The following is a 17919-nucleotide window of genomic DNA, read 5'->3' as shown; positions in this document are numbered from 1 at the left end:
CAACAGTGTAAATATAAGTTAGTTTATCAGCTATTAACTTTGCCAAAGTTTAAGATTAAATTATGCCTGTTCTAAATGCACATATGTAAACTAAATGTACAGGCCAATTACTCTTTGCAGCAGTCAGTTCCACTCCAGTGTCTTTGAATGCAGAGAATCACTAGAGAAAATGTATTCATCCAATCAATAGGAGGAAGACGGACCCAGCCACTTGTTAATTTGATGTCTGTGCACTTTTTTAAAACACGCACACAGCATTTAATTTGATAAACAGGATAATTGCTTGTCAAAGTTGCAACACCAATTTACACCACTTGCTACTGGCATAAAATGGTCTCCCGAGATGGAAAATTGCTGCAATCCGGGATTTTTTCTGTTAACTTCAGTGCGTCCCTAAATGTAAAGTAAGTGTACAGTAACGAACGCTGCTGTTTCAGATCGTTCAAAAGACCCATCTAGGAGTGCACGCACGCACCCCAGATTAACGTATTGGCTGGCATAGCCCCTGTGCAGCCTTATGGAGCACAGCTGTTGGTGGGGTTCTCTGCCTCTTAAAAAGGGGATGCATCGACCCTTTCAAAGCTGAAAAGGGCTCATAAAAGGGATGTCGCTTTTTTTTGCCTGCTGCCTTCTGCTTGTGTTTCCACACATGCTGGCGTCTAGGGACTACAGTGATGTCCCCTCACTTCCTGTGGTGTAAGGCCGGGCGCAGGCACTTGGCTGGCAGATAATGGCGTGCTACTGGGGGGGGTGGGGATGCACAGCATCAATATTAACCTTGGAGAAACAAGTCTGTTGACGGCTGTGCGTCTGTTTGAGTGAAATGAATCACCATTCGTCATTCATTGCGCGATATATCTTGCCTGTTTATTATTAACATGCATATTTGTAAACAAGCTGTTGAATGTGTCAAATGAGCCATAGCCCCAGGTTTTTTTCTGTTATTAATTGGTTTTACTTACTCTCAATTACATGTATTTACATATTTTTACATTTGTACGATCAGTATATATCGTTAAAGTACATAAAGTACATTGTGATGTTGCACGTCATGTTTATCATTCTCATTATGCCTTGTATTATAGGAACGTGAACATGAGTAAAGTAATCGTAGTGTCTGTATGACGGTAGGCTGGGCTATATTATGCTCCTGAAAAGTCTATACAACGTCAAACAGGAAACGAGTTCTGGCCAAAACACTACTTCCTATCGCTATTCCTAGTGTCATGCAAGTTAAACTGTATTTTTCTGAGGAAGCGTGTTTTGTGACACACATGATGACAACACTAACTGTTACTAGAGGCAAGACTGCTGTGTGTGCGTCTGCGTGTGTGTGTGCTTGCAGTGTGGGCTACCAACGCTGATAAACATGTTTTGGTTATAATGTGGTTGTGAATGTCTGCTACTGAAATGTGTGACGTTCATCATTCTACCCTGAGTTCAGTGGTGGTATATCGGGATAGCCTGCCGTGAAGCATGAGTCACTGAAAGGCTATATTTTATATTAAGTAACTATTAGAATAAAATACGGCATACGGCATACAGCAACTTTACATGTTTAATAACTCCTTGTGTTTAAGGCAATAACTGGCCACATTTTGTCAGTGGTCAGTGTATTGCCTACTCCATATCTATACACACGTGAACAGTGACAAACTATGGAGATAATTGAAATATTCAATTGTAATTAAAAAGCGGAATGCAAAATTATAGTGACAAATGTTGGTCACATCTGTTGCTGTGCTGTGTGACATGTTTTTAATTACATTGATATGATGCACAATCTTTTGACATTCTCACTTGTGGGGATGTGGATCTCCGCACGCATGCACTCACTCAGGCGCACACACACACACACACACAAAATATCACAAATACACACACATTATAAACGGATATCCACATACTCTCTCTCTCCGTCTTTCTTTCACACTCCCTCATTCACTCGCACAAATAGCAACACACGCCACATACACACACTTGCTCGCTCCCACACAAACACACACACACACCCCCAGAAAGTATATTCATTAATTCAGTAAGGACGGCATCCTGCTGGTGTTTTCCTTCACGCTCAGACGTTTTGTTCTGGTCTAAAACGCTCCTTTCTCTCTCACGGCCTTTCCTTCCTTCCTTCCATTCCTCCCTGCTTCCCTTGTTTCTTCTCTCTCCCCCCCCCCCAGCCCCCCCACCTTACTTCTATCCCCCCCTCCACATTTTCACTCTCCCTTTCTCCATTCTACTTCTCTCTCCATCCTCTCTAAATCCCCTCTCTCTCCCCTTCCTTGTCTACGTCCCTCGCTCCCTTCTCTACTTCCCTCACTTTCTTCTTCACTCTCCCCCACCTCCTCCTCACCCCTGCCGCAATTGATCTCTCCCTGCCTTTCTCCCCTCCCTTTCTTCTTCTCTCACCCCCCCTCCATCAATCTCCTCCCTGTCTCCATGTGCTTTTCCTTCTACTCCTCCCGCCCTCTCTCTGTCCCTTTCCCCCCCCCCTCCATCTCCTCTCTCCACCCGCCGCCTCACACGGCGTTCCTTCTCAAGACCTCTGTGTTCCCCCCCTCGAGGGATGTCGAGGAAGACATCGAGGGAGGTCTTCCTCTGAGTTACTTTTCTAGCCCCTTCGCGGAGGGGCTGTAGGGTAAGGGGGAGGTGTCCTTAAACTAGGGCTGCTAGATTCTGGAAAAAATCATATTCACGATTATTTTTGGTCAATATTGAAATCACGATTGTGCAAACTATTATTGTTGGGTTTGAAAAGATGATGCGTTTATTCAGCATTTCTCTCCAAAAATACTTTTAACTTATACTAACGTTGAAGTTCCCCCTTAAAAATACAGCCAATGTTAAAATTGAAAAGAATGTACAAAAATGCTGTTCTAGGTTTAGGTATAAAAAAATAAAATAATAGTTTCAACTCGATTATATTTGTTTGGAGATTGTTGGACCCAAGACTCGAAATCGTGCTCAAAATTTGATTACTTGCACAGCCCTACCCCACAGTGATGAAGGGTCACACTAAGGCCAAGTCCCATTTCTCTCCCCTTAACAAGAACACTTGCTTTGAGCGCCCTTAGCTGCGAGTCAGCTACCGAGCTGGCTAGCGTTCAAGGGATGATTTTAAGGCACTGACAGTGCTCCCTTAAGAATTGAGACATCTTACCCCTTCGCGGGTAAAAATCTGGGGTTAGGGCTCAAATCTAGGGGAAGGGGGAGAATTTGTGTCAAGCTAACACTAACCCCACTACCCTGGGCTTGACCCCCCCCCCCTCCTCCCACAGAGCAACCGCGCCGACCCCGAGGAGCTGTTCACCAAGCTGGAGCGCATCGGCAAGGGCTCGTTCGGCGAGGTGTTCAAGGGCATCGACCACCGCACGCAGAAGGTGGTGGCCATCAAGACCATCGACCTGGAGGAGGCGGAGGACGAGATCGAGGACATCCAGCAGGAGATCACCGTGCTCAGCCAGTGCGACAGCCCCTTCGTCACCAAGTACTACGGCTCCTACCTCAAGGTGACCCCTCGCCATGCCCCCTTTCACTACCGGGGTTTTGAATGAAGGGATGAATTTGTGTGTGTGTGTACATGTAAGCGCCGCACATGTACATCCATGTCCCACATGTTTGTTTCTGTGTGTGTGTGTGTAGACAAACTGATCATAGATAGATATAATTTACACACACACACACACACACACACACACGTACGTTGAGGGGGGAGGTTGTGATTAAATGCATCACTGTTACTGTTCTATTGATTTCTCCATGTGGGAGTCGTCCTCCAGATGGTCTGCAGTCCATTAAGCTGCAATACGTCCATTTTTAGGGAGTGGGGACCTACCTACCTGTAGCCGTACTCAATTTTCTCCGTGCTATGAAAAAAACAGCCTCCAGGGCTGTCCACGTTTAAAAATACCTCTTTTGATGCTAATCTCAATTAGCGTGTCGTCGGGCTGAGCTGGTGAGGGCTATCTGCTCTGAGAGGAGGCGGTCCTCCTGGCTTATTTTTAAACGCACACGGGTAGAGAAGTGTGAAGGATCTCGGATGTTAAGAGGCTCTGTTTTTAAGGGTGGCGTGAAAAGGACTCTCACAACCGAGTGCTGCACTGAACTCTCCTTCTGGGGCCCACGTCAGCATCCGTCCTGTTCTGCGTCCTCTGCATTCTTTCTCTGCATTCTTATATGATATCATTTGTTGATGTTTTTGGTCCCGTTTTATATTTAAGCCTTTCAGTAACGCCAGGTTTTCCTGTTGTCCTTTCGCAGCGCTTAAACATTCTACACACCACTCCATTATACTATAATTTACAACTGGAGCGGTGCATCTTTTAATCCCGAGTATTAAAACCCGTAATGCCCCCCCGCCTCCCACCTCAGCAGCCACAGCCGCCGTCGTTAATCCCCTCCTCCCCTCTCTCTGCTCCAGGACACCAAGTTATGGATCATCATGGAGTACTTGGGTGGTGGCTCTGCGTCAGACCTGGTGAGTGTCTGGGGTCTTCTCTGCACTGACTCCCTCCGGCCCGCACCGCCCCATCTGCACTCCAGGGGGCACCACCTCCCACATGACTCGCTGTCATTACATACTCTGCACCTTACTGCTTTTATATAGATGCTAACTGCCTTTTGTGGTCTATGTCCTTCTACTCTGCACCGTGACAATACAGTTGAATCTTATCTAATCGAATCTATCATGTTCCACTGAGCTGACCCCCTGTGAGATCTGTCTTCTCTTTGTCGATGGTCGTTTCTCCTCTGTCTGTGGCCCCAGTTGGAGCCGGGGGCCCTGGACGAGACCCAGATCGCCACCATCCTGCGGGAGATCCTCAAGGGCCTGGAGTACCTGCACTCGGAGAAGAAGATCCACCGGGACATCAAAGGTACCCGGGGCCCCGCCGCTCACAGGGGATTGGACGGGAGCAATCAGCACCGAGAGGCCTAGCCTGGCATCACCAGACAAATTGCAATTGCCTTAATTAGTCTGTAATCTCTCTGTTCGTTTTTGATTTCAACGTGGGCAAACCAAAATGCCTCAGGGTGCAGCTTTCTTCTCAACAAAAGCTTTAACTGCAGTCGTTTGCTCTTCTTTTAGTGAAATATATCGTCCAGTTTGATTAATACCGTCTCGATAGCGGAATCAACAGACTGTTCTACATCAGTGGCAGCCACCTTTGTTATGTTTTGTTGTCTAAAATGACGCCACGGCGCTCCTCTGCACCGTCATCGTATTTATTCCGCCTCATATTCGTAACGGTCGTGATTGTCTTTCTCGTACCGGGCAGAAATCTTTTTGCATGGGAGGGGGGCCAGACCTTGTCTGCAGAGCAAATTAAACGTTTCATCTGATTCCCAGGATATAAGAGTCGGTGGTTTACAGTGATTTAAGAGCGGCTTAAAACACCATAAAACTGTTACTATAGACAACCTACTTATATTTCACTAAATAAACACAACGCAACATGAAGTGTGGTAATTTATCGGAAAAAAAACGACCATCGTTCTTCCGTCATGCAATATAGTTCCTCGGGACAGCAAAACACGGTTGCCAAGCAACCCAGGCTAGCGTAGTCTGAGGTGGGCTGCGCATTAATGCTAAATCTTAATATACTTAGTATTTTACGACAGCGGAATCAAGGACTGGAACTATCTGTTTTATGTACCTGGCTTAATGGCTGTTGTGTTTGTTTCACACTACTGCGGATATGGCTTATTATTCATAAGGGATCCAGGACTCGCGCTCTAGGATGCTCTTTTAGATCAGCTTGTAGACGTCGGAGATTGACCCCCTGAACCCTGCAGCAGAGGGTCAATCCACCCTAACCCCCACGCTGTCCCCCCCCCTCTCTCTCCTCTCTCCCCTCCCCCCTCTCCCCCTCTCCCCCCCCCCCCCCAGCCGCCAACGTGCTGCTGTCTGAGCAGGGCGAGGTGAAGCTGGCCGACTTCGGCGTGGCCGGCCAGCTCACGGACACGCAGATCAAGAGGAACACCTTCGTGGGCACGCCCTTCTGGATGGCGCCCGAGGTCATCAAGCAGTCGGCGTACGACTCCAAGGTGGGTTGCCGTGGCGATGGCGTTTGTGTTTTTACCTGGTGGTTGTTGTTGTTGGACTGCCGTGGAGCTTATGGTTATGGTGATGTCTTTCAGAGCCAGGTTTGCCATTTGATGTTTGTCCACTTTTGACAGAATATCCTGAAAGGAAGGAATTATGTTTTAAGAAGCAGGTTTCAGAAAAGTAGTAGTAGTAGTAAATAGTTTATATGTTTTTTTTTTACTACTATCTCATAACCAAGACTCTGCAATATACAGACTTATCTCTGTCACTTCAGTTTTAAGTAAGGTTATTCCCTGTGCCTTTCTGACCAATCGCGGGGTCTTTCCGGTGGTTTCCGGTGTCCATTGATACTCAGAGTGGGCGGGTCCCTGTGTTTCTCTCAGGCCGATATCTGGTCTCTGGGGATCACGGCCATCGAGCTGGCCAAAGGCGAGCCCCCGCACTCGGAGCTCCACCCCATGAAGGTGCTCTTCCTCATCCCAAAGAACAACCCGCCCACTCTGGAGGGCAACTACAGCAAGCCGCTCAAGGAGTTTGTGGAGGCCTGCCTCAACAAGGAGCCCCGATTTGTGAGTACCATCCTACTGCACCCTCCAAACCCAAATTGGGCCATGCTATTGGTCAGGAGCCTCAGGGCCCCGCCTCCCGGCCAGACTTAACAACACCCTGGCTGATGACAGTTTTTATTTGAACTCTCAACGTGTAACATGAGTACTGCTCTGAGCTTCTGTTGACCTGGACATATTTGTAGTTTATGCTGATCAACGGTGATTTCAGTCGTATTATCAATAAAATCGCATCCTACAACTGATGTATTCTACCATTAAAAGATGCTGGCAGGCCGTACCTCTCTTTGTTTACAAGAATCTCACTATCGACAGAAACCAATCCCCTCCCACTCACGCCAGCCACCCAGCCAGCCGAGCTACGCAAGTTGAACTCAGTTTCACAGCCAATAAGGGTGGACACAAGAGTTTTTGGACATTAGGACTTTAAGAAGGATTTTCACTTCACACATCACTATTGCCTTTTGCCACTTGGCAGTTGAAATCCTATTTCAACAGTCAAAGGAATAAAACCCATCAGCACTTGGCTCATTGAACTCTCTAAATCAATTTGGTAACAAAAAGAAAATGGCAAGCTAATGATTAATTTTTCACCTAATGATGGCTGCAGTAATCAATGCAAGATGAGCCAAAAATGTATTAATCCTTGGAGGTTGAACTGCATCATAAGTTGGCAGATGCAATGATGATCAATCAAGATCAAATAAAAAACAACAATTTTGGGGTGTCAAGAGACAATCCAAAACAACACAAATGAACCAGATGACGTCAATAACAAAAATAAAAGAAAGTTCGAGAAGCACCGTCCGTCTGAGGTTGTCACGGCTGCTGGTAGGTCCATCAAACTCAAAAGTTCCTCCTCCCTCCCCTCTCCAGAGGCCCACGGCCAAGGAGCTGCTGAAACACAAGCTGATCGTGCGCCACGCCAAGAAGACCTCGTACCTCACGGAGCTGGTGGACAAGTACAAGAGGTGGAAGGCCGAGCAGTCCCGCACCACCGAGTCCAGCTCCGACGAGTCGGACTCGTAAGTCCGCCCCCCCCCCCCCCCCCCACGTGACCCAAGGCTGACCGCTGATCAGGAAGCGAGCGGAGAGAGGAACAGGGCTCGGGGCTCATTTCTCAATTTAGATTTTAGTTTATTTTCATTTTCAATTTTATTTGTATAGCCCTTAATCACGGGTACAGTCTCAAAGTCAAGTCACTTTTATTTATATAGCATGTTTAAATACAACAGGAGTTGACCCAAAGCGCTTTACATGGCAAAATGAAGAGCCAAGTAAAATACAGTAAACTAAATAAAAGCAGTAAGAATTCAAACAGAGATTAAAGTAGCAGCAATGGGGAAAGGAGGTGGGTGTTAAAGGTTGTTAAAAGCAATCGAGAAAAGGTAGGTTTTTAAATTAGACTTGAAAATGCCAAGGGTGGTGGAGGACGTAACATGGGGTGGAAGGGGATTCCATAAATTAGGACCAGCAACAGAGAATGCCCGGTCACCTTTTGTTTTAAGACGTGTATGGGGGACAGATAAGGGCTGATTCGAAGACGACCGGGTCGACCTGGTGGTGGAGAGGGGGGGGGGGGGAGAGCATTTATGCATTTATGTCACATATTTTTGACACCCCCATGACCCTAGCCCCCAAGAAGGCAAGAAAAAACTCCCTTAATTATCAAGGAGGAAATCTTGAAAAGGAACGCAGGGGGGGGGGGGGGATCCCTCCTTCCAGGGATGATCAGGAGTGCTATGGGTGCAATAATTGACGTACGTACATGCATACATACAGGCAAAAAGTTTTCAAACTGTGATGGGGTGCTGGCCGGTTAACCGTAAGGAGAGCCCAGGAGAGTTTTGATAGTTTAGGAGGTCAACGGAGTCCTACGGCCCATTGCCTCTCACGCTTTGTCAGCTACATCTCCCGACCTCCAGGTATGTTAGTTTGGATGGTTAATGAACAGGCTGCATTTATAATGGCACTTTTCTAACCAGTGGCCTCTCAAAGCGCTTTACAATATTGCCAAACAATCACCCATTCATAAACACATTGACACACCAACAACTGTGTCAGCGAGCTCGTCGGGAGCAGTTAGGGTTAGGCGTCTTGCTCAGGGACACCTCCACACTAGGAGGAGCCGGGGAGCGAACTAGCAACCTTCCAGCTACCAGTCAACCTCCTGAGCCACATGACATCCCTTGAAATAAGATGAGTTGTTTTGAACCCTTCTTCCGGTAAGAGTTTAAACATGTTGCAGCCTTACGAACGGGCCTTGATTGTTTGTTGATATTGGCCGTGGAAGCCAATACTGCATCAAAAGAACATCCAACTATGATCAGAGGAGTCTGTTGACTGGCCCGTCCGTTTTCTCGACAACCGCTCGTCCGATCGACTTCACACTCGGCGGGCGTGTCTCTGGGGACCCGAGGAGGCGCGGCGCGGCGTGGAGTGTGAAGTTGTTTGGATGAGCGCTTCTGGAGGAAGCTGCAGGCAGAAATACGGAGGGCCCGGCCCTCGGCCACACAAACACGTTCTGACATCTCTGACGGGTTAACATCGTCTGGGTGTTTTCGTTGTTTTTGCGTGGTTTCTGTTGTTGCTCGGACACCACGTATCACCAAGCCGTCCATGCACACTTGGCCTAATCTCTGAATCTAGTAAAATGATAAAACAGCAAACATTATACCCATTTTTACCGTCCAATCAGGGAGCAGGACGGCCAGGCTTCCGGCGGAAAGGACTTTGGCAGTGACGACTGGATCTTCACCATCCGGGAAAAAGACCCCAAGAAACTGCAGAACGGAGAGGGGCAGTCTGGGTCGGCAGATCAGGTAAGACACCCCTCCCGACTCGGTACCGGATGGTTTAGTCCGGGCTCTGGTCCACTCATTGGTGAATGACGGCCCTTTTGGACGCTAGGCCGAGCGACGAGTCAATAACGTTGTCTACAGTCTGTCGGAGAGGTTTTATCTTGGCGTGGGATAAAAAGGTATCGACCTAATCAGGGCTGAGGTCTAGTTTCACTGAATTCACTGGAGTGGAAGTTGTGAACCTCTGAAAGGCCAAGGATGTGTCATGCTCAGCTTCTCCGCAGAGCGACACTGGGAGTCTGGCCTCACATCGCACAACCAATCAACCGTCAGTTCCTCCGGACACAGACCGCCCCATTGGCCGGTTTCCTCTAGCTTGGCACGACTCTGATGACAGTGCCCGTTATGTAAGAAGTAATCCATGATTAGAAAAGGTGGCTGTTCTCCAGAAATGCTCCTTGTCTGGACAATAATAATCGTGACTAAAGAGTAGTGATGTAGCTTCATTTGTCACCGACTTTTATATAAATATAAAAATGTATTTGTGCAAAAGGGTACAATGTGCAAATATAATAACAATAGTATAGTAATAATACAATATGAATAGTATCAGTAAACAGCGTTCAGGTTTATGCTCTGGAACCAATTGACCTAGCAGTGAGCTCATTAAGGCAGCGATTGTAATTGATAACGTTCTTGTCTTATTGTTGTTTTGTCGCAGTCAAAAGACATTCCAAAGAGGCCTTATTCTCAGAGCCTGGCGGCGGTCATCTCACCCGCGCTGGCAGAGGTAAGGAGACCCACACCCTCCATCAGCAGTACTCTCTGCACTTCACCATTGATCACTAAACAATCACCATAAAACATCACCACCAACGCCATAGCTAACATAACAACTCACATGCTCCCAATATGGCGGCAGTCATTTCAACGTACAAGCAATATACCTTTTTGAAATGGGGGTTCAGGCTGGCTTCTGGGGAAGGTACTAAACCTTAATCATTTCATCAGCCCAGGTCACGGTATATGTACGTTGACTTAGGACGGTACGGCTCCACAACTCTCTGGAGTCCTCTCAACACAGCAGAACGCGTACTAGCCCTATTGTTGGTAACCGTTGCCATGGTTTCCCCAGCTGAAGGCCAGGCAGGAGCAGGTGAACGGGAACCCGATGGCTCTGGACGAGCTGAGGGCGGCCATCTTGGTGGCGGAGGTCTTACCCGGGCATCTCGGACTCGCTGGTCCATCACATGGTCCACAGGATCCAGAGGTAATATCTCTCCATGTCTCGGTCTGTCTGTCTCTCTCTCTTTGTCTCTGTGTCTCTGTCTCTGTCTGTCTGTCTCTCTCTCTTTGTCTCTGTGTCTCTGTCTGTCTGTCTGTCTCTCTCTCTTTGTCTCTGTATCTCTGTCTGTCTGTCTGTCTGTCTCTCTCTCTTTGTCTCTGTATCTCTGTCTCTGTCTGTCTGTCTCTTGCTCTCTCTCTTTCTCTCTCTGTCTCTCTCTCCCTAGATGAAACATGATTTATATCCTGATTCCCAGAATGTGAAGCAATATTTACGTTTGCTTCTTTACACACATACAAAAGGCATTTGAAATTGAATAACAATTTGAAACTGTGTTGGAATTTTGCAAACTGGACAGATGAGTCGCAGAGATGTCCTGTCGTTTATTGAATTCATGGAATTCCAGGAATGCACCCGGGACACGTATAAAGCCTGATAAAACCAACCGGTGTTCCCCTTGAACCCAGAACATGTTGTCACTCAAAACCTTTTTTCCTCTCTGTCTTTCTTTGTTGGCCGCAGCTTCTCTACAGCCCGGACCTCTTCCTCCTCACCCCCTTAGCGACGGCGCTCTGCCCCGCCCCAACCTCACGCCGCAACCTCCAACCCGCCCGCTCTGTCGCACCCGACCTCCCGCCCCGCCCTCTCCAGCGCGCCCCACCCCCACACCAGGGGGGGGGGGTCCAGACATTTTTGGACCACCCAAGACCGGGTGACTGCGTCGGCCCTCCCCCTCGGGCCCTGGGGGAGACCGCCGTTCGCTCGTCCCTCCGGTCGCCTCCGCCTCCACAGACCCCCCCCCCCCCCCCCCCCCTGAGGACCGACGAAGACGAACTCTGAACAGACACAGACTGAGAAAAGAGAGAGAGAGAGAGAGAGAGACAGGGGAGTCTTGTAGTCCCTCGCCCTCCTGTCAACTCCGCCCCCCCTGAATCCTCGCTTATCGGGTCCCCCAACGCGGGAATCTGCTTGAACCCGGGAAAGGAAGAGAAGAAAAAAAAGAACAATAATAAAATGGCATCCGATCGTAACTTTGTTTTTCCGGGGGGGCGCTTCCTGTCCCGTCTGTCCATTTCCTGCAGGCTGAAAAAAAAAAACCCTCTTTGACAGCATGCTCGGTAAACCTGCAGGGGACCCTCTCTTCGACTGCTAGCGTGCGCGCGTGCCACCGTGAGTGCGGGGCGCGTGTGCGGTTACTTCTGCACGCGGGTGCGCGGACGGTTGGTCTTGCGCACACACATTTTGCCCTCGCGTATGACTCCCTGTTTTAAGGCAAATTGCAGCATTCATAATGAAACCTCAGGTAAAGTGCTTTAAGTGAACTTTGACCTCCGAGGCAATGGGGGGGGGGGCGCTGTGTGTGTGACAAAGAAGTTGTCGTCATCAACGGTGCGGGGAAATGAATCACTGTGTACAAAATGGTTGCGTGCATTTTGTAGATGCTGATAAAGAGAACAAACGGTAGATATTTAACAAGTTAAAAAGTCACTCGGAACGACAAGAACAAAAAATGCCTTGCCTTTTTTCAGACGCAAACCTTTTTGGTTATTGCTTGTTTGTTTTTGTTTTTTGTTTTTTTCTGTTTTCTGTCGTATCTCATACTTGGTGAGTCATTTTTGAACATGCATAACATTTGTTCACCGACTTGTGTTTTCAACCTCCATAGTCAATCACGGTGGCTTTAATGAATCGTTTAATGGACGTGATACTAAACTGTTTAGGGCGTGGAGACCTTCTCTTTCGTTAATGTAATGTCTCGTAGTCCGAAAGGGGAAGAGACTTCACAGCCAGACGACGACCTAGACGACTTTACGTAGACTGTGTTAACATTTGAAACTGGATCCGGTCCGACCCGAGACACAAGCGTCGTGGGTTCTCGTTTTTATTTACTCGTAATTTATCGTGAACGTTACTTAAATGTTGCACAAATGTTACATTTCATTGTTACTTGCATACATACATGGACGCAAGAAGCATTACACGCAGGGCCACAGCTAAAGTGTTTTTAAATAACGGGCCTCTTACATAGTTTTTTTTTTTTTTCAGTTTGTCCACGCAATCTTTATTCGCCGCGTCAGTGTTTTCAGAAGTTGCAGACACTTTTACGATAAATCGGTATCATCAACGTCATCTCGGTCAAAATTGAAAAAGGACGACGGTAAATCTCCCCAAGATGGAGACGAGTCCCGCATGTCACGGGGCATGGGGGCTTTCTGCTGTCTGACATCGATGCCATGTTACAATCGTCAGTCTCAACATTTGTGTTCCCTCCTCTCCCAACGCCCCCCCCCATGCTAGAAGTGCCATGTCATCCGTTACCTTTTGTTTATTTTCAGTTTTTATGTCTTTTTTTTTTTGTAGTATGATTTGCACCTTTTTTGTTACATTTCAGATCAGTTTTTTGCACTTTGGGAGTGTGTTGAGTATTTAAAGAACCTGTAAGAGCGTAGAAATGGGGGTTGAGGGGGGGGGGGGGAAACAAGAGGAAAAAAAGAAACCTGTCGCTAATAGCCATGTTTTACTATCCATGTTTACTTCAAAGTTCCAGAATTTACTACTGTGCTAACGCAGCAATAATGTTGAAGAGTTTCATCGGAGACGCACTCGTCAACACAGGGATCGAAAGAATTAAGAAATATCGGATATTTTTTTAACAGCTTAAAGGGTAAAGTATGGAAATATGGAATGCTTTATAGGGTCTGGACATCTGCCCTTTGGCAAAAACAAAAACTATATCAAAGAAAAAAAAAAAACACGCTACGGAGAGAACTAGAAAAATGTAAAACGTGTACATCTGGGTTCCTTTATCATAGCTGACAGTTTATAGTACTGTATATAATCTTTGCTTGTGTCATTTGAGAATTCCCAAGTTAAATGTAAGCTCCTTGTAAGCTTTCAAAGTGACATGAGAAATAAAGAGCTACTGCTAACTGTGGCGCGCATCTCCGGGCTCTGACGGTGTCCGTGTGTGAATGATGGTGTCCTGATGGAGTATTCCTGTTACGGTCAAGTATGGTTTCAGTCGCCACCACTTTATCCCCAATCGCCAGAGGACCCCAATAGCATCCAGCTGCAGCGTGTGTGTGTGTGTGTGTGTGTGTGTGTGTGTGTGTGTGTGTGTGTGTGTGTGTGTGTGTGTGTGTGTGTGTGTGTGTGTGTGTGTGTGTGTGTGTGTGTGTGTGTGTGTGTGTGTGTGTGTGTGTGTGTGTGAATAAAGGTGCATTTAGGAACAAAGTCAGAAGGAGGCAGATACTTAAAACCAAGTGTTTTTATTGAGGGAAATTGATCGGGCAGGTCTTACAAGTTCCTCCTAGATCGGAGGTGAGATGTACTCCCCATTGCATCAATTACATAAAGAATCTATATTACAATAAAATGGCTGGCTGGGAATAAATACTAAATTGAACGGTTAATGGTATTTTAATGTACCCATTAACCCAAAATCTTGCTTTTGCTACACAGTGCAAAATATACCATTTGTAAAAAATTAAATACATGTACATCTATTTTCAGTAGAAATGACCATCTTTAAGCAGAAAGCAGGGATCTAAATTATCAGACATCAAATAATCTCGAAATATCAAACATCTTCTCGAGAGTACATGACCAGACCTCCCTCCGTGTCCATATCCATGTACCGCACAACTCAACGATCCGTTCCTCAACTGTCCCACCGCCAAAATTAACCCCACCGGAGACCATCCTCCTCCTCCTCGTCTCCACACTCGACTCGCCTGGTCTCCGGAACCGACGACCAAAACGACACAAACACAAAACCAAACTCTGATAACGAGCACAGAGAGAGAGAGAGAGAACACGTCTCTACATGTTGGTGACCTTGGCGGCGGCGGCGGGGGCCTCGTGGTGGGAGCTGGCCCCGGAGCTGCTGCTGCTGCTGCTGCTGCTCCTCCTGCTCTGCCGTTCGCTCTCCAGGGACTCCTTCCTGTCGTGCAGCTCTAGGCTCCGCCTCTTCTTGTCGTCGTCGCCGTCCGGTTGGGTGAAGCGCGCCTCGATCTCGGTGGGGTCTATGTAGGTGTAGAAGTGGGCCATGCTGGCAAACACCACGCACACGAAGACCAGCAGCGAGGCGAACAGGATGTACTCCGCCCACTTTTTGGTCGAGGGGAAGGAAAAAAGGGCGGAGGGGGAAAAAAAGTAAGAGTTATGCTAATGTTTATGCTACAATGCTAATGTTTATGCTACAATGCTAAGCTACTCTGCTCATATGGATAAAGATCTCAAACTGTTTGTTTTTCTTTCTGTCGTTTTATACTGTAGCATCAATATTCGTTTAAAGGTGACATATTTTACCACCAGGTGTGCGAGTCGTTAGTTAGTCGTTACAAGCTGTTTTAAAAATCGACTTCTTCTGACATCACAAGTGGGCGTGTCCACCTAGACGTGTGCTGGATGGATCGGTCCACCGGCCTACCCAGTGGACCGTAGCACACGGTGCTCATCTATCCGTCACACATCTAGGTGGACACGCCCACTTGTGACGTCAGAAGAGGCTGAGTTTCAAAACGGCTTCATCACACTCACACCTGGTGGTGTAATATGGGACCTTTAAACTTCTCTAGGTGCGTTAGAGTGCAGGATCACAAACGATCGCCGGTTAGTAGGACGTTATTTATCAAAGAGACGAGGACCAGCCTGGGGTGAGGGACGTCCTACACTCGATACACTGGGGTTCCACATTGGGTTTCAAACCCGGAACCTTTCGGTTATGTGTCTGGTCTGAAGTGCTTCGCCCACCTGTTCCGGCAGCTGGGCTGCTTCAGCCACGATGAGCACGATGATGTTCCCCACGGCAACCGTGAACAGCCAACCGGCTTGCAGCACAGACTTCATGTTGCTAGGGGCCTGAAAGGTGAGGTCAATTAGTTATGAATGGATGAAAGTACCGGCCACTGGTATGTACTGCAATATGTTCATATTTTTTATACTTATACTTTACTTATTATATATATAAAATAACATTCTGTTTGAAATCAAATTGTGCAATTTAAAAGCTTAAATTATTTGAAATTATTGAAACTTAGTTTCAAAATCTTGCTCTCTGCAGCAGCACCTGTTCATTTTTAAGTGAACAAAAAAATCATAAATCACTTCAAATAGTGGTGGGTGTGTCCACCTAGATATATGATGGAGAGATCAGTCTACCTGCCTACGCAGTGAACCGTAGCAAATGTTGCTGATCTATCCATCATACGTCTAGGTGGACACGCCCACGTGTGATGTCACTGAACGACAGGAAAAGACCGATTGTAACGGCTAGTCACACTCACACCTGGCGACATAATACAACCCCTTTGATATACTTTGTGGCATTTCCCTGACACTATATCGGGACAGCACTGTAGTGGAAAACATCCCTCTGTGATATGCTATGTTCATATCACGCATTTAGATCCTGTTGTCCATCACTCTGAAAATGCTTCCATGGCAGATGTCATCACGTCTCTGGTGCGAGGCCAGAGACGTTACCATAGCAACTCTAGCTTCTGGTCGACCCGTCTACCTGTGAGTAGGAGAACTCCAGGCCAGTGACGGAGAACACCACCTCGCCCATAGTCATCAGGAAGTACTGCGGGATCTGCCAGGCCATGTGCACCACGTTGGGGCTGATGTCTTCCTCCAGCCGGAGACCTCCACACTGGACAGGCACGCACACACACAGAAGCACACACACGCACACACGCACACACACATGCACACACCCACACCCACACACACAAGCACACGCAGACATGCACACACACAGACACGCGCCCATGCACACGCATAACACACACACACATACACGCGCGCGCACGCACACACACACAAGCAGATGCACACACACACACACACACACACACAAGCGCACGCAGACATGCACATGCACAGACACGTGCACATGCACACGCATAACATACACATACACGCGCACACACACACACACAAGCAGATGCACACACACACACACACACACACACAAGCATGCTCACACATGCACAAACACACACCCCTCAAGGGGAAAACAGAAAAAGAGTTAATACAGTTGGACCCACAACATTTCGGATAAATATTGAAATTAGTTTATTTACCCCCATCCCAAAATTCAACACAGTCATTATCACCTGCTCCAAAAAGTACCGGATAAATATATCCGAAATTTATCCGAAATATGTTATTCCTACTTTACTTGGACGAGCATCAGATGACGGCCATTACGAAGAAACGAAAAAATAATGCGTTTGAGCAGCATCCATATTGCTCCCGGTTAGGGGGACTGGGGAAGGAGGAGGAAGTGTGAGGAAGAGGAGGAGGATTGAGGAAGAGGACTCACGTCAGCGACGGTGAACGTGTCGGGGATGATGACGGTGTAAGCGCTACCAAAGCCCACGGCCATAGAGTACATACAGTTGGCATTCTGGACCTGGATTTCAAATTGAGCACTGTAACACACACACACACACACACACACATGAATAACGAAAAGAATAACTATATCATGATAGCCCTCCTTATTTTTGGTCATTTCCTGTGTGTGTGTGTGTGTGTGTGTGTGTGTGTCTGGCACTTACTTTCCCTGTTTTACAAAAGCATACTCTGACATTTGGTTGGTGAGGATTGTCCCCAGTGACGTCACGTTCACAGTGCGGTTTTGCAAACCGTTCAGGAACCTGCAAAGGAAACATCAACACAATGCTTTTATCTGTCAGAGTTCCTCCAGAGTTATTTTGTTTTGATTTCATGTCTGCCCCAAATCATACGCCAACATAGCGACATGTGCTGACATGTACTAGATGCTAATGTGGACAGGGGTCATCCCTATGTTCCCCCGGGTCCTATGTTCCCCGCTTTGTATGTGACCGGGGAGCAAATGTGTTTTTCGTAGGCGGAATCCGGAATCATGAATATTAGGATTACGGTTAGGGTTAGGGTTAGGGTTAGGGTTACGTTATGGTTAGGGTTAGGAGTCACCAAACTCCCCCCCCCCCCCCCCCCCCACCCTCCTGTCAACAATCCCGATCTCCCGCAATCCCACCCCCCACCGCTCATCAACAATTACACCCGCGGACCCTGCTATAAGGTATGCATTACAAGATTCTACAGAATCTCACTCCGGCCTAAACCCAAAAGTTGGCAGCCCTGCATTGACATACAGTATGTTACTATGACTATTTGGTAACATGAACATGTGCTAATGTGGCCATATTATCACAAGGACAC

General features: G+C 47.4%; 2 protein-coding genes across 2 annotated transcripts; one reads left to right on the top strand and one right to left on the bottom strand.

The window, feature by feature from the left end:
- Positions 1-3281: 3281 nt before the first annotated feature.
- LOC311372992 (serine/threonine-protein kinase 24-like) lies at positions 3282-11408 on the top strand (the record flags this gene model as incomplete). Its single annotated transcript, XM_084489872.1, is given in 11 exon segments — positions 3282-3512; positions 4424-4480; positions 4769-4877; positions 5891-6048; positions 6433-6618; positions 7492-7640; positions 9314-9437; positions 10138-10206; positions 10552-10628; positions 10630-10686; positions 11224-11408. Coding segments are annotated over 11 exon segments (1257 nt in total), but the record flags the coding sequence as incomplete, so codon positions are not given.
- Positions 11409-14077: 2669 nt separating this feature from the next.
- Positions 14078-17306, bottom strand: LOC311372993 (solute carrier family 15 member 1-like). The gene is made up of 5 exons (XM_084489873.1): positions 17271-17306; positions 17033-17141; positions 16223-16357; positions 15457-15564; positions 14078-14811 (listed from the first exon to the last, which is right to left on the bottom strand). Exons 1-5 carry the CDS (start codon positions 17300-17302, stop codon positions 14524-14526), a joined length of 672 nt encoding a protein of 223 aa, XP_084345999.1. The 5' UTR covers positions 17303-17306; the 3' UTR covers positions 14078-14523.
- Between the last annotated feature and the right edge of the window lie 613 nt (positions 17307-17919).

Source organism: Micromesistius poutassou (assembly GCF_964030765.1).
Source record: "Micromesistius poutassou genome assembly, contig: SCAFFOLD_5090, whole genome shotgun sequence".
NCBI classification, from domain to species: Eukaryota; Metazoa; Chordata; class Actinopteri; order Gadiformes; family Gadidae; genus Micromesistius; species Micromesistius poutassou.
Note: the sequence above shows the minus strand (reverse complement) of the source record. Positions and strands in the feature narration are given on the sequence as shown.

Excerpts from the sequence above, each read along its gene's own strand:
- LOC311372993 (XM_084489873.1), bottom strand. The coding sequence starts at position 17,302 with ATGTCAGAGTATGCTTTTGTAAAACAGGGAAA. Across the intron at positions 17,142-17,270 it reads GCTTTTGTAAAACAGGGAAA|TGCTCAATTTGAAATCCAGG; the intron begins GTAAGTGCCAGA and ends TGTGTGTTACAG. Across the intron at positions 14,812-15,456 it reads CAGCCCAGCTGCCGGAACAG|TGGGCGGAGTACATCCTGTT; the intron begins GTGGGCGAAGCA and ends TCGACCAAAAAG.